Source organism: Trachurus trachurus (assembly GCF_905171665.1).
Source record: "Trachurus trachurus genome assembly, chromosome: 4".
Taxonomy (NCBI): domain Eukaryota; kingdom Metazoa; phylum Chordata; class Actinopteri; order Carangiformes; family Carangidae; genus Trachurus; species Trachurus trachurus.
The window spans coordinates 7,666,709-7,683,802 of record NC_139898.1 but is presented as its reverse complement, the minus strand read 5'-3'; the positions used below and the strand labels follow the sequence as shown (position 1 = coordinate 7,683,802).

Below are 17,094 nucleotides of genomic sequence, written 5' to 3'. Positions count from 1 at the left end.
CAATGAAAAATCTGCTGTGTTAAAAGCATCTGACAACAAGCACATAGTTACAGCATTTTATTTGATTCACTTGTAGCAGCCTTCAAAAATGTAAAGGAGTTTTCCACACAGAATAACCTGAGAGTTAATAATGCATCAGTGTACCACTTTGACAACATCAGTACTCTGTGTGCTCTCTGGCAACAGCATAAGTGGATGTTTGGAGTGGATTCCATGTTTCAGAACATTTTCTTTTTGACAGTGTACTTTGTGATGATTTTGTGCTTGGGAAAGACACAGAGACAGAAAATCATTGAGATTTCAGGAACAGTGATATTGGAAGTGGAATTGAGTGAGTATTACAGGCTACATCCCTGCAGGAGCTTTTAACACATACTAAATTACTCTGCGTCCACGCCCATGCTCGATATAAATCCATCAAAGGCGAGAGTGTGTGCGTGTGTGTTGGGGGGTGGTGGGGGTACTCACACAGTGCTATACAGTATCTTTTCATCCAGTCATTGTCGGCATTTAATGAACTATTTGAAAAGTGTCTCTCCAGTGAGTTTGGCTATGCATCCTTTAGTAAGAGCAGATTTTGAAGCAGCTTGTTGCTCAATCCTGTGCCACCGTGTGTAATAGGACGGCCCGCTGTGCTCTATTAAAAGGACAGGTGACCCTTGTAGCGCCATATAATTAAAGGAAACTGGCATGGGATTTTAAAGCAAGAAAACCACTTCTCCTTTTGGACCATGATTTGAAGATGGTTCATCTATCAAGCTAGGAGGAGCACATGTTCACGTAAATGTCACCTTGTGTGAGTAGTGCTACCCCCACTGACCCTTCTAAAATAATAATAATAATCATTTAAAAAAGACAATAGCTGCATATTCTATTCAAGAGCAGGGCAACAGGGCATCCATACGAGCATAATATCACGGAGCAGGCGAATCCGCGCGCAGGCCTGTCGGGCATGATGTACGTAGTGGACCGGTATCTTCCCCACCAGAGCTCAGATTGTTTTGATATTTTTATTAGCATGTCCTCAATCATAAATCACCTCGTGGAAGTGAGGCCAATCCCTCCTCTCCGCGCAGCATCAGATTACAGGTAGAAGACAAAGTTATCAGACACCTTGCCACGTGTCTTGTGTTTAAGCTACAACACTTCTTCCTGTGTGCGCGCATAAAGACTTAGATTCAGTTTACATTCAAACATTAGAATAGCAGCGGAATACAATATACATAATATTATGTAAATGGGCTTTTTGCCATATAGTAGCTGGAATAAAGAAGCAGCCTTCTATCCTTCATCTGCTTTTATCAAAGCTGGAAACAAAAGCAGTCGGACAGGCAGTAAGCACTTCTCGCAATGTCAGGATTTGATGTCATATCGCTTTAAATAACCTCGGAGGACATCATTTTGTGTTATTGTGCATCTTGTGATGTTATCTTCTCAAAAGAGACGTATTAATGCATTGTTTAAGCACAATGCTGTGTCCATTTGCATCACAATAAGACTCCTTCTTCTTTTTACTTCTCAGCAAGCCAGCCGAGCAGTGCCCCCCGACTCAGGCCGAGCAGCAGCCGAGCCTTTCTGCAGCCACACACATTTTCATGTCATACTAAGTTGCCAGTGTGCGCAGAACTGTCAGACTCTCTTAAAGGCTCTGGATGCTATGTGTAATTCCTTTAACACAAGGCCATGCAGATATCCTTATCATTGTTGTAATGGCGTGCTCATGCCACCCTGCATCCTGCAAGCTTGCACAAGGCAGCTGGTAATTCATTTAATTTATTCAACTCGACCCGTGGTGGATCAGAGCGATCCGCGCTCGTGTTGTGTTGACGGCCAGAATACATGGCCGGACACACAACAGCCTTCGTCCTTCAGAGGTGATCCCAGGGTCATATGTGATGCTATCACAGGCCAGAAAAACCATCATTTATGACTTCCTATCTGCAGCTGGGGACTTTCTATCTGATGCTTTCATGGAGAACGAATATGGGAACACGTGGAAGAACGAAAAGTCTGGATCACAACTTTGACGGTTCTGTGAAAGACTATAGAACTGATGTATTACAGCTAATCAAGGTTTTTTTTTTCTCCTTTGAGTCCTCACTTGATGAAAGCATTTTTGCCCACCATTACAACAGAGCCTTTGTTTGTTTAATATGTAAACACCATCTGTATTTTGTTTAATCCTCCTCAACAGGTAGCCAACTCTAAAGCGGATCTCCTGTCACTCACAACCTAGGACATTTGGCACTCTGACACGCTGATTCAGATCTGTGTGTTGGTGCTTCAAAGCAAATATCTTGTTCACATGTGGTCTGAGGCACTGCGGGTGTGTTTAACTGGATCTCAGTCAGCACAGAGTGGGAGATTTATCTCTCATGGCCGCTCATTATGAGGTGGACTTGTCTAATGAGCTCTGGTTTCACAAAAGCCTTGGCTTGACTTCAATCTAATGTGAGAGGGGGGAATTAATAAGTTTGGGTTGAGTTTTGCCATTTTTGAAATATAATCAATTTAACACTGTACACTGTGGTGTGCAATCTTACATCTATAATTAACAGTAAGTAGGTATACCTTTGTGACCGGTCTGCTCCTGTGGTGTAGTGGTAACAGACCAACTCAACCCAACCCCCCCACTGTCTCTGGCTGCCCCTAACTACATTACTTGCTTAAAGGGACATTGTGTAACTTCTCCTGTTATCTATTCACGAAAATCGATTATTTAGTTCAAAAGTCTGTATTTCATTAATCAGTAATCACCCCCATCAACAAACTGAAGTGTTCCTTTCAGCTCTGAATTAGCCGTTCATATCATTCATATCTCCATGGAGCGGGTAAGCTCGGTGCTGGCTGCCATATGGTGTCGCCATGTTTTTACGTTCAGTGGCAGCGTGACGGTAGGAAACCACGGAAACTCACCGGAGACACCGGAGCTGTCGGCTCAGGTGGAGGTGGCGTCTGTGAAAAGTCACCGCGGTAACGCAGTGAGGAGGAATGGAGCGTTACACTGATGCTGCATTCACCTGTAGTCGGGCAGACGGCCGTCGGTAACAAACCAGATGTCATTTTAGTCACTGAAGTGGAGAGAAAGCCGGTAAAACGTGGGTCAGGTAAACAATACCACATCGCCATGACAACATATCGTCACGTGTATTGTTTTGCCTCGTGCTGACGGACCACTTGTTTACATAGAGGCTTGTTTATGCCGTTATGTGCAGTGGCTGTCGTCCGTCTGCCGTCTGCCCAATTTCACGTGAATGCAGCATGAAAAATACAATTGAGTTGCTTGCGATATACAACCGCAACGCTAGATGGGAGTAATTTCTACACAATGTACCTTTAATATGAAGGTAACATAGTGTGGTATGGGACGTTAGGCTCTACATTTAGTTGAAGGCAACTTATGTTACACTTCCCCATGTTTTATATGAAGTGTTGATTCATAAGGAGATATATTTGTGGTTTTAAGAGCCAAAAACTCTCCTCTCTCAGGCTTCTCTTGGGAGCTCTAGTGACAACAGGTCGGTGTCAGCCAATCAGAAGAGAGGAGGCTCTGACCTTGTCTTCTAATTGGCTGATTGTTTTGGCTGACGGCTGGCTCTGAGAAAGTAAATACTGCAAGATGTGGGGCATGGCTAAGAGTGTTGTTGTAACAGAAGACCTGAGAACTTGTTTTAAGGCTCAGGTTGTGTGCACCTGTGGACTGAGGTTTTTGATACTTTCACAGCATTTATATAGAACCTAGACCTGATCTATAATCAAACAATACATGGAGATTGACCTTTATACTGTATGGAGATTCAATATAAACATCCATCTTTTTACAACATGATAGCTTAAGATTACACTGCCCAATGCCTACCAATATATTAACTAATTAAAACCAGCTCCAAGAGTAAAATGTTGTATTCACGTTGATATCAATTACAGTATGTAGCAAAGTTCTGTTTGATGGCAAGATAAAACGGTGAAAATATTTTAAGTGAAATGTACACCTCAAGTGATGTTTTGCTTCTTTTAAAGAAAATTGGCTAAAACATGTTTTGTGGAGGCCCCGTCCATGGAGGCACATCGCTCAGCTTCTGTGCAGGTGTTCCCAGCTGCTTCTCCAAACTGCAAACAAACCGATCTGGATCTACAACAGATCATAGTCACGTACAGACTGTCGATAACTACCTCACACAACCCCGTTCATTGTTTTGGTTGTTATTGCAATGCTGCTGTACTGTTGACTAAATAATTCATTGACTAATTGTTTCAGCACTTGTCCTGCTCAGCTTTACTTTCTATTGTCTACATTGTCACATGATCTGCTTGCCTGAGCCAGTGATGAACACCGACAACAATCATTCAGAACATAATGTGATAATGCGTTGATGGCGGTGACACGCTCACATCACGGGCAGCTGTAGCTCAGGTGGTAGAGTAGGTAGGCTATTAATCAGAAGAGTGGCAGTCCAATCCTTGGCTCCTCTTGCCTCATCCTTGGCACATCCAAATTCTTCCAAATGGCTAAAATTTCTTGGACAAAATCAACTCTCAAATAAATTAGTTGTAGTGTAAAGAAGCCTCATTCCAAAATTGTGCACCTGGAATCAGCGTGCTGTGGCGGTAAAAGCAGGGGAAGGTGTTGAGCATTTGTCTTCAAGGATGGTCTTGTAACCTTTCAGTTTGCCATTTGCGGCGACGTCCTGTCGGTGGGTATAGATGTAAGAGAACCCACTGGAGGGGCGCCCTCCCTACATGCCCACCTGCCTCTCTTACTGCAGTCTGCTGTACCATGTGGAACCCCAGATGTTGCCGGCAGAATAATCCACACTCATACACTCATGAAAGTGTCCATCTGGCCCCTCACGCACACATTAAGCCCCGGAACCATACAGGCATGGGGACACTGGGAGGCCTCTGCAGGCCTGTTATTGTGGCATTTACCAGATACAGCAGTGAGATACTGCTGTACGTCTTCTATTCTGTCCATAGAAAGCCAAGGCTGAGGTAGTGCACAGCTGAGAGTCACTTGGCTGTGACCGAGAGGTGAAACGGAGAGGGACTGGGCAGGATAAGCCTGCAGATCTCACTGCTAGCAGAGCAGAGCAGAGTGGAGTGAGGAGGATCTTTTTACATTAGCTGTGCCTCAGGCACATGCAGATAACAGCAAAGCTGCTGCCTGGCAGGAGAGGCACCAACACTACAGCCCTGCATCACAGCTGGCAATGTTTATCCAATCAAAATAAAAGACTGCTTTTTGATTTCAGGCTTTTCTTTGCAGAAATGAAAAATATTATATGTATTTTATTTTGACTAAATACAGAGAGACCTGAAAATCATTCAATATAAACATCAGACTGAGGCCCGCCTCACTTTTTATTTGTTTTCACAAAAACTTCTTAACAACATAGTGGTTGAATTACCGTTTTCAGGAACACAACAGTTCATTATTCAACATTATTTAATATACAAGATAGTTTCCTATGGAGTGCATTTATTTTATTTACAGTAACTTCTTAAGAAGCATTACAGGGGCCTTACAGGAGGACTCCATTCTGTGGCTGTGGAGGGGTGGGTTAGCGACCCTGATGATGTCATCAGTTCATATCTGCTTGAGCCAATAGAATACAAAACTGATAGCCTCTGTTAACAGAAAAAAGCTACTGGTTGCATTGTGGGTAATTTAGGATGCAGTGTTTGTGGAGCTTGACACATTTTCAGAACAGCAGGTCAGTATGTTTTGTCCTCTGTGGCGTTGATTTTGACCACTGTTCCAATGAAAGTACAGAGCGAACCGTACCGTCCTTTTAAATTGTGATTCACCCAAAGAATTAAAGTGAAGCATGGTGGCCACGCAGGCTCAGAATAATGGGAACTTTACCACACCAAACACAGAACTGGTACAGATGATAATGATGTGCTCTGATCACCCGAAGCGCTGTGATCGCTATAATCCAATCAGTTATGTCTGTCATTAACCTGGTGGACAAATGTTACTACTACTTATTGGAATAATTTTTCTCTGTGATGATGATATTCCACAAAAATACCAAACCAGTAATAAAGTCTCTGACTCTCCGACAAATACTGTGCCTGATATACAGTATCTCACCTGTTCCTTCATTTCCATTAACATACACGCCATAGTTCACTAGTGCACCAAATGCGCGTTAACAGTAGAAAACAATGCCAAAGACAAAAACCATTTACTGTGAGTTAAGTCATATTTACAAAAATCTGCTGTTTGGAAAATAACTGAACCTGTGAATTGTTATTCAATAAAAAAACAAAACAAAAATAGAACAGGTCACTGCTGCAATCTGATGCATTGTCAATTTTGGTTTTCCCATTGATTTTGTGGTTGAATATACAGATCCTTTAGCCAAACGTTTCAGTTTCGCATCCTCAGCTATATCATTTCCAATACTTCTTAAGTGCACATGCTTTATGACTACACGGCTGAAAAATGTTGGCTACGTTGAATATGAACGTTCTGTCTGATATACTGAAGTGTAGTGCGGCTTTGCATCTCTCTCAAAACATGCAGTAGATGCAATGGGAAAACTGCTACATTTGAAAATAATCCATAGACGATATGATGCTAATAACACGAGGGCTACTTGTTGGCACTTTTTCCATTTGTATGATAATGGTTTATGTTTTAAGAACTAGTGTCTCGCTGGGAAGCTTTACTCCCATTTCTGAAGCAGCAGTGGGACAGACGTTGCTCTCGCCCCCGTCCTCGTCACCACTTCACAGGCTATTCAATTAGCAGAAGAAGCATGGGAGATGGAGCCATAATGGAGCTGATGAGATGCACAAGGACAGGTGACACTAATCAGAGCGGCGCCCCATTGTCTCTGTGTGGGCATCATTAAGGATAGAGAGTGATTTCAGGCTTTTTTTTCTCTCTGAGCCTGAACACACTCATGCAAGCTGCGTGCATTCTCTTCCTTATCATCAATTTGCAATATGTGAGAATACATCCACTGAATAAAGTGTAAGGGTGTGACACAGAAGAAAACAAGAATATTTGACACCTCAAAAACAGGTTTTAAAGTGTAAGATCTCATAAATGCCACACTGATAAACAGATGTGATGTTTCCAATGGCTGTTAGACACATCTCATACCCAAAGGATTTTGTCTGGCCCTCTTTTCTGTAAAATCCCTCTGTTAGTGGTTCAGAAAAGGCTGAGACATCCACTCTTCAACGCATCCACTTGACTGGGTGAGCCCGCTGATGAAGCATGACCTGCCGCCGCTGAAGAGGCCTCAGCCCGATCCCTGCGGCCCAGACTTGTTCTGTCTTCCTCAGAGCCGCGGGCCCGGACGATGAAGGAGCTGTGCTCAGCCTGCCGGTACCGGCTGCTGAGGAAGCTGGCCAGACACCTGAGAAAACACAACCAGTGAACAAACATTAGGGGAGAGAACTGACTCAGATATCCAGGGTCTGACTACGTCATCCCACACATTTCTGTCGTCCAAGTCCAATTAGGTACATTCACACTTCATCCCAAATAACTTTGTTAGTATAATAACATAATCCTAATCTCATTATTAAATCCCTCTCCTCCCATTAACTGAGTCTTTAGTGTATGTGGGAAACTACTGCTGAATCCTGAGCGCCGCTTAACTGCCTGATATGATGTGACAATAGAGTCTGGTCTGGACCCACTGTCTCCAAATATTTAGGAAGAGGACATATTTTCTATGTAAACCTGAACTGATGTCTCATTCAGTCTCATGTCCACTTCAAAACACTCCACATGTATCTATACGTACACCTGCAACAAAGAAATTAAATTATAGCGTATTCAACAATGTCTCCCACCAAAATATTTACATAATGGTAGTTTATAAAACAACACCCACTTGGGGTTGTCACATTTGCCAAATCCATTTTGGAGGAAACATTATTGGATTAGGTTCTCTGACAACCTGTGGAGCAGAGGAGCTGCTGCTCTCCTGTACTGCAGAGAAGCTGGAGGTGGGAGGTCAGTGTTGATGGCTGGGTCTCAAGAAAGGGCACAGGTGTCCACATAGACATGACGATCATTCTGTCTATGTCCTCAAAGCAGCAAAGTATGTAGTTTCAGTACATCAGAGCCCTTAAAGGGATAGTTCTCCATTTTGGCAAATTGGCCCATTGCCATAATCGCTATAGTCACATAGGTTTGTTACCTTCATTTGTTGGTGCGAGCTATTTTTAGATGGGCCAAGCTGAGCTGCGAGCTGCTCAGAGCTACGCTACGGAGGCTCATGGGAGACAGAGTTGTTTTAGAGGTAAATTCATGCAAAACTGCTGATGCGCATCAGGGGCAGTTTTTCATCAAGCAGTCTCTGCATTTGCCTCTAAAACAACTCTGTCTCGTAACGTTCTTTTATTATCTCATAGCGTGGTGAATGTGCAGGTCACAACTTGTCCACAAGAGCGTTTTGGAGTTGTTGGATTGTGTATTTGATGAGTTTGATGAGGGAAACCAAGAAATCCCATTAGCCGCCGTAGCGTAGCTCTGAGCACCTCGCGGCTCTGCTCCGCCATTCTAAAAATAGCTTGCACCGACAAATAAAGGTAACGAACCTACTGCTATGACTATAGCGATTATGGCAATGGGCCAATTGGCCAAAATAGTGAACTACCCCTTTAAAATTAAGATAGCTATTAAGACAACAATAATGGTTTGGATGAATACTATCTTTCTCAATATTTAACGAACCAGGGGCATGACCAACCCCCGAAACCTGCAGTAACTTTTGGACATTTGGGGACAGCACACCAAGGTGTCAAATGTCCCTGACATTAAAACCTAGTGAGCTGCCATGGTGAAGAAGTTAGTAAGCATTCTGGTAACTCTATTTTGGTCTCCATCATCCATGAAACCATGAATGAGCTGAAAGGTGCCAAATTGTGAGGATATGTTTTCCTCGCAATACATTATTCTAAATGTACTCTTTTCAAAGGTATTGGGGGTCAAAGTGGGTATTAGATTAGGATCTATTTGGATTTGAAGGTTTTCCACCACTGTGACAATTTCAGAGTAGACTAAACTAGATTAATAAACGGAGCTGGACCAACATTAGCGTCATTTGCAGTCATGTTTTCGGCCACCTGGTGAGTATCAGGCCAATGCTCACTCTATATTTAGCTCTATTTTTGGTCTCAGTGATGTGTGGAAAAATATCTGGCTACCTTCACCGTTCATTGTGTAGTCTTGAACTTCATCTGTGTGCTGTGTTGTGATGAACAGGTGCTGTGCAGTGGGTTTTTAGAGATTTCAACAACACTGATTTGAGTGGTGGGATCAACAAAACTTAAGATGAGCGGTAAAACCAAAACAATGAGCTGGAAGATGGCTTAGAAATCCATGAGGTAACTTCAGAGTTAGGTGATAATTCCCTATTTTGTGACTATGAGCGACACTTTATACACACTGAGATTTCATCCTTTGTTGATTTAAAAACAGTGAACAGAGCAGCTTCTAGTTGCCTAAATGCAAGTCATGCTGTTTAGAAAAACAGCTGAATGAAAAACACTTTGGTTTTGTAAATTTGAGAAGAAATTCAATATTTGCAATGTTATATTGATCAAAGTGTAATCCATTACATCTTTAATACATGTTAGCAATAGCTGCATGTGGGAGACAGAGTTGTTACTGAACATTACTTTCTGCTGATTGGCCAAATGGTTACAAGTACCTCTAATAATTTCCACCTTATGTAATGTGTGTTTAAGAAGTAATGAGCATGTGGACACACTGTGTTCCAAAAACTCTTTTAGTTTTATAGACCCCCAAACACAACCAAATGCTACACAATATTATAAAACCCTATGTGAAAAAAAGAAGGTATAAAAGGTGTAGTGTATAGCCTCCCTGATGATGTGCTTCGCTGCTAAAAATGTGCATATTTTAGTCTCTGGAGACGGTTAAGTGCAATCATGTGATTCTTTATGTTGGTGCACACCAACAATCCTGAGCTAGTTATCATGAGGTTGATATGACTGATGTGGGAGTTAATCATGACAGCTTGACTCTGACGCCATCATACTGTATCATTTTCTTCAATCAGCAGCCACTTAATATCAAGACAGACACTTTTCAGTAATACCTGGCAACCTGTGGGAGGACCACAGAAATCAAGGCTGATGCTCATTATTTCCACATGTACCTTTCCACCTATAATATTCAATAATGCATTGTAGTTTAACAGTGTGACATTTTTGGGAGCCGTTGTTCTGTACAAAGTAAAATGCTGGACAGCAAACACAAAATCCTTCTCCCTCCAGATTGACTGGACGCATAACCTCGGTCCACATAGTAATTGTCTACTGAAGCAAATCAATGCCTCCGATCAGAATTGAAGCATTCTGCTTGTTTACAACATCTATCATTTGTTCTTATCAAGTGTGATCAGAGCAATTTTCCCTCCCTTAATATAGGTTTGATGGGAAAGAGAAAAGCTCAATTCTCAGAGAATTGGAAAACACATTTCTTGTGCTTTGTGGTAACTAAACTGTCAGCAGATAAGAGAGTCCATAGTATCAACTTGTGGGTAATTCATCTTACAATTGTGCCGTTGTGTTTTCATTTGGAACAGCCTGGAAATATGGTTTGAGGCCTTTGCTCAAATGTCACAGCAAATGCTTTGTTCACATGTTCACACAAAGGACAATGTAAAGCTGAATGCAAAATGTGTTTTACTGTGCTCCCCCCCTTTCCTCAAATTCACATACTTCCCAGACAGGTGATGAATTAAAGGACAAACCCGCATCAAGTGTCTTTGTAAGGTGCTGGGATGCCACAATAGTTTCATTGCTCCTGGGATTTATACTCTACCAGTCTGGAGGGGTGGACACCAGTCCTCCAAAAGATATTCCCTCATTAGATGTTTAGCTGATGGTCTGTCCAAAATCTCCCCAACGTGCTCCATTATGTTGATATCTGGTGACTGTGAAGGCCACAACATATGATTCACATCATTTTCAAACCCATTAAACCACTCACTGACCCCTCCTACCCTATGGATGGGGGCTTTATCATCCCTTTTCTCCACTCATTTTTCAGGTATTTCCTTTAATTTGTCACCCATCTATATGTGTAGTTGTTATTTAAAAGAAAAGAAAAGAAAACAAAAAAACACATTTGTACCCTTTGTGTAGACTTATATCTGCAAAAGGGCGATGAGCTACTCGTCCTCAGGCAGCTCTGCAAACTGCTGCAGACAGTAGCGTGAGGTGAGAGAGCAGTGTAGGCCACTTTGTATCATGTCAGCGCTAGCGGTTAGACGCCATCTCCACAGTGTCCCTTGTCACCAATCACATCCTTTTAAACCACCCAGGGAGCTTGACACCCCCCTTGCACACACACACAGACACACACACACTCCCTTATCTGTCAATGCTGCTTAAATAATGTAATTAATGACTTAATTAACATTTCCATAATCTATTTTAATAAATCTAACACGGCATAATGAGAGTTTCTAACCTCCAGGCAATGGCATATAAAAATTCACAGTGCGGAGCTGCATGGTCAGGGCACTGTCTCAGCACCGCGACTCCTGCCATGACAGTAAAGGAAGGAGAGGGTGCATATTGTGTGACAGCCTTCTGAAAGGCAGTTCAAGCCTGACAAATGTCATGTGACTTTGTGAATCTGTCCAATAAGAGACCTGTAGAAAGAGGGTCAGGGCTTCACAGATTGTTTTAGAGGTTCGAAATGTTGAAAGGACTTCAGGAGCTCCATAGACTTCCATGGAAATTAGACAGATTAATGTGAATGAAGTTGGTAGGCAGACCTCAAGGAAGAACAGTCTGAACACAACTCAGAGGGTCTACATCATCTTATTTTGTCACCTAAATCCAAAGCTGCAGCTCCCTTATCTCTTCCTGCATGTGTAATGATACATTATCTTTATAAAAGCAGGATGACTTACTCTGCTGTATCTCAGAGATAGATATGTAACTAAACAGAAACATAATTATGATCATTCTTGTGTATGTTTCTTATTGTGATAGTCTGTCCCTCACTACTTTATAACTTGTCTAATCAGTATGTTACTGTAGCTACACTTAGCTACAAGCCCATTGGTTCCTGCTGAAGATGGAAATGTAGGTTAATTCAAATAATTTCTTAGTTAAATTGTGTTTTTTTGTCACAATACTCAAACAGGAGAAAACCGTTTATTGTTGTGAACTATTTTCAGTGGCGGAATGATACACATTTAGTTGTCTTTTGCATTATTACCACAGCAGCTTGGATGGTGTATTAGCATCTAAGTAAAAACCACTATAGTGTGTGTGTGTCAACTGTAATACAGTTAGTAAAATCAATTCAGCCAGATTAATTTTGTTCATTTTGTCTTCTTGATAAAATAGGTTGTTTTTTTCTTGTGTTCAGACATGAGTAGAGTGTTACCTGCTTGACAGTTTCGACTGTGACTTCAGCCTTCCTCAGAAGTGTCATCAGCACCTCGGATGACGTCAAGCAGGTAACACTCTCTACTCTTTGTCGGACCACAAGAAAAAAATAACCTAAATCAATTCAATTCTGCCCCCAACTGCACCTCTGATTATTGGCTAAATATACACCCAATTGATCTGTGGATGGAAGCCTTGTGATCACCTTAAGACTGACAACAGCGTTCACTATTTAAGCCGGTTCTCTTTCTAGTCTCAATTCAAACAACTTCCTTTAAATCTCTTCTTTAAACACATTACTTTGTTTGAACATTTGGTAATGTCTAATACATATTTGGTTTTAAATATTTTTTTCCTCCTATTATTGTTTATATATATAATTTTCATCTTGCCCCTTTTTATTTACTATTAAATCATTTAGCAATTATTTATTTATTTTTAATCATTATTACGATTACTATTGTCATTGTGCAACTACCATACTACCTCAAATTTATTCAGGCCTGTCCTGCATTTACTAATCTTAGTAAGCAAAATATTAGTCTACAGTGTTTAATTGCTTTACAGCAAACCCAACGTGTCTCTAAGGTGTTGTAGCCATGGTAACTGACAACAGGTACAGTAACAGAGACACAGTGGCTCAGTCACTGGGAGGATGGCAAAATGCTTTAGCCCCCTGCCATTAGACAGACATTACTGTATGTTATCATTTCATCAAAAGTCACATGAGAACACAGCACAGGTCCAAGGCAATAAAAAAGGTCAGTCCCAACTGTTTACTTGTTTATCTTTGTCTTGAAGCCTGTTTCAGAGATGAACAGGGTGTGTGGTGGGTGAGAGATGAGGGGGTTGTGCCTTACAAGGACTTCCCCCCTGGGGCTGAGGAGTGACTCAGATGCACCCTGACAGGGGGCAGCAGGAGGCTGGCACATCCCAGGCAGCACAGGCACCATGGGGCACGAGTCTGTGAGGCCCACCGATCCTAATAAGGGCACCCACCAACCCTCCTACTGCACCAGCTATAATGTAAGCATCAGCTGACAGCAAACCTGTTCACTACAGACAGATAGCTCAAATGTTCTGCAAACTTAGGCATCAAATACAGTATGTAATGTTAATATTTGTGGTTTATTATTTATTATTTTAAATGATTCCTAGATATTAACAAAGTATTTCTATTTGAGCAGCATAACTGTTAGCATGACAACATAGTTGAGCCTCTTTCAACTCAAACAATGAGCAAATACCTGCAGCTGAGATCAGCCGAGAGTGGAGCTCGTCTGAAGCTGCTGAATGTGTTGTAAACAAACCAATTTCCTGTCATAAAATTACAGCTCGTTGTTAGCGTGGATAAGGGCTTCAACAGCATAATGATGCAGAAGCACATTACCAGTGCAACCATATTTATTAATTACCAGTTCACTGGCCACATTCCTTGCAAAAGCGGTTAAAGGGGGGAAAAATGTTACGAGCCTTGTTGAGTTAATTACAAACAGCCTCTTATTTTAGTTGAGACAAATACTGGAGGACGGACAGATGGAGAACACAAAGATTGAATTGCTATTGGCCTGAAAAGGAGCTAAAGGTTGCATGGTTGTTTCTGCTTAATCTCTACTGTCAACATCATATTTTATGATGAATTACAAAGCAGGGGAGCCTGTCTTTCTCATATAGTTCTTTCTGTCTGTTGGTAATTAAGCATATAAGTATTTTTCAGCACTGTGTTTGAGCTACTACAGTTATAGATTACGTAATCTGCTTTAGTAATCTGATTACAGTATTTGTCACATGTTGTTTTGTAATCACAGAGAATTGTTCATGCCAGGAATCTAATTCAGTATTTACAAGTTAGATGTTAATAAAAACAGACTGTTCATTTACTAATGGTTTACAGAACCGCAGGCATTGTTCCAATTAGCAATATCAAAATGGGAAAGAAGACTAAGTGAAAACAAGAGGGGTGGGGGTAGGGGTGAGGGGGGTGCTGGGGGTTGGACAACAGCATGTTTTCAGAGATGATTATTTGGGTGACACGGATGCTCGCCGCTTCTTGTTTTGAAACTCACATAAAAATGAAATATTACTGGAAAATACTGTTTGCATTTGGGAGATGAAAACACACATAAACCCAGAATACAATCATCATTTTAATCACTACTATTCAGGCTGTCTTTGGCATGTTGTACGAAGATCAGACCAAGGGCACTTTATCTCTAACAGGTACAGATATGAAGCTTAATAAACACAGAGTTACAATGTAAACACTCACTTGATTAGCAGGATCTCTGTCAGCAGACCAAAGGAGGCTGCTGCCACTTTAAAGGTGCTGGGAGGGGGAGGGCTGGTGAAGGCGGTCATCATGCAGTGAACGACATAAGGCACCAGACCCAGCAAAACAAACACAGTGATCAGCACAAGCCACGTCTGCCACTGGAAGCTCACCGACCGCCATGGAGAACTCCACTGGAGCTGGTACTGGAGAACGACAGAGACACACGATATGCATGTGTGAGTCCTCGTGGTGTTACACAATCACACTGTTCAGCAACATGGTTACAGTTTAACATGAATAAACAGGAATGTAAAACCAAGGACACGATGGGCGTTGCAGCTACGCACATTAACACTGTGGTTCACTGAATCGATCCCCACTCTGTTAATCCAGTGTGCAACATTAAGTCAAAGTTTCACTTTCTCCAGACTTTGGTTTATGATCAAGTACTTTACATTAAATTAAATTAAAGCCCCTGTACAGACTTTTCATTTAGTGTTGATTTTGGCGGCCCCTGTGGACCAAAGCAGCGGAATGAAGACTGCATTTCCCACTGTCATGAAGACGTTTGTAGATTTGTTTTGGAAACGTCGGAAAGAAGACGGGACTTGTTTTTTTTGTTTTTTTTTAGCAGCGTAATGTATCTATTCGTATCGTTTCGTCAGTGGTCCGACCCGACCATGCCTCCCAGAGGTATAGAATTAGACTACTTAGAAATAGCGTATCTTCACACTGATGGGCTCATTTGCTGTTGTAGGTCACAGAGACACATCAGCAGAAACCAGAGACTTTTGCGTATCCAGTTAAAAGCTCTGTACAGGGGCTTTAAGATTGAAATGAAATGAAATAACCACAAATTAGCAATAGCAACAAATCAGCTTCTAGTAACACACCTGCCCTTCTGACATCCTAACATTGAAGAAGTGATAGCAGTTGATAGAAGTTGTTACTTGTAATAACTCAGTTTTCTGAGAGGCAGCAGCAACAAGCTCCTTAATTTCCACATTCAGCTATTACAGATTAACATATTTCATTTGGACTCATGTTTGCATCCACCTGATGAATGTGTGTCCAATATACTATCATACTCACTTTCAGTTGGTTCTTGTCTCTAGCAGCAGTAGGGGTGAACCAGAAAATACAGCTAAACAACAGGCTGACATTCACTACCTAGTATCATTTGATTAACTTTATAACACAGTAATATGCAGACTTAAAAACTGACTTATAACAACAACAACTTCAGCAGCTGTGACAATCATAGGCTAGGCTTGTTCTTCTGTTATTCTACTTAGTCTTTATGGATGAAACTCTAGATACCTAGTTATGCAGGAAGATGACTAACCACCGTTAATCAGCCAAATGTATCGTCAACTGGCTGAAATAGTTACTTAGGACAATGCCAAACTTCTCTGAGTCACACTTCAAAAACTGCACAAACGCTTAAAGAGAACCCCCCCCAGACACACACATAAATAAATACACACACAGGGCCATACCCATACATAAAAACAGTAAAGCATGTATGCAGTCATCAAGCCACATGCAAATACTGCCTTAAATCCTCGCCAAATATCGCCCTGCTCTGGAGACAAACCAAACCACTCAAACAGTGTTTGATTAGTGTCTGGAATTCATCTGCAAATGCACACTTGCCTTGTCCTCTTTCATGGCTGCTATTCATTAATTAGCTTCTTTGTGCAACTGAGCTATCCTCAGTGTTTAAGGTTACATCAGGCCCCAGTAAGTGGCTGCCTGATAACAGAATGCATCCATCTTCATTACTCAGCCCTTTCTGTCTAGGCTTGCTCCTCCACAACTGAGCTATGTCAGTAGGTTCTAAGGAACTGGTCCATTTCATGCATTCAGATCCTGAACTTTTGCCTCCTTTGATTTTGGTCGCTCTGATTAAATTACCGAGTTTGTGGTTTCCAATTCATATTAGGTTCTTTTGTGGTGATTTTTCTCAAGGTGGAGCAGTGGTGCAGTGAAATAAAAACAACCTTTTTGTGTTTTTTGATTACAAATGATCTTTTTGATAGTACACCAAGAACTATCAGATAAACACTGAAGCCAATTAATTTGTAATTCTCATGCTAATGCGACATCCTGTCCTACTCGGTTAATTGGTTTGAGACTTTGGAGCCATATAAGTCAGGAAAAGTGGTCATTTTGGTCTATTAAACCACACATTTTATATATTCTACTTGAGGGTTAACATTACTCTGAAAAGTAAAAAGCTGTGGATCACATTCAGGTCATAATAATGAATAATTCTACTTCAATTCAATTGGACCTAGGAAACTAACACTTCATAAACGATTACATGTGAAATTTGGTATCTATCAAATTAATTATTAAATTCATCATATATAAAATACAACTCTATGTTCAATTTATGGTTTTTATAGCATGTG

General features: G+C 41.3%; 1 protein-coding gene across 2 annotated transcripts in view; it reads right to left on the bottom strand.

Annotated features, from left to right (window-relative positions):
- Positions 1-6,139: 6,139 nt before the first annotated feature.
- LOC310984913 (uncharacterized protein) overlaps positions 6,140-17,094 on the bottom strand; it is a 66,629-nt gene continuing 55,674 nt past the window's right edge. For both annotated transcript variants that reach the window (XM_083970288.1, XM_083970289.1), the window contains exons 4-5: positions 14,675-14,880; positions 6,140-7,376 (exon numbers count right to left, since the gene is read on the bottom strand). In XM_083970288.1, coding sequence (XP_083826414.1) covers positions 7,169-7,376; positions 14,675-14,880 — 414 coding nt within the window. In that variant the 3' untranslated portion in view covers positions 6,140-7,168. The remainder of the gene's footprint in view (positions 7,377-14,674; positions 14,881-17,094) is intronic.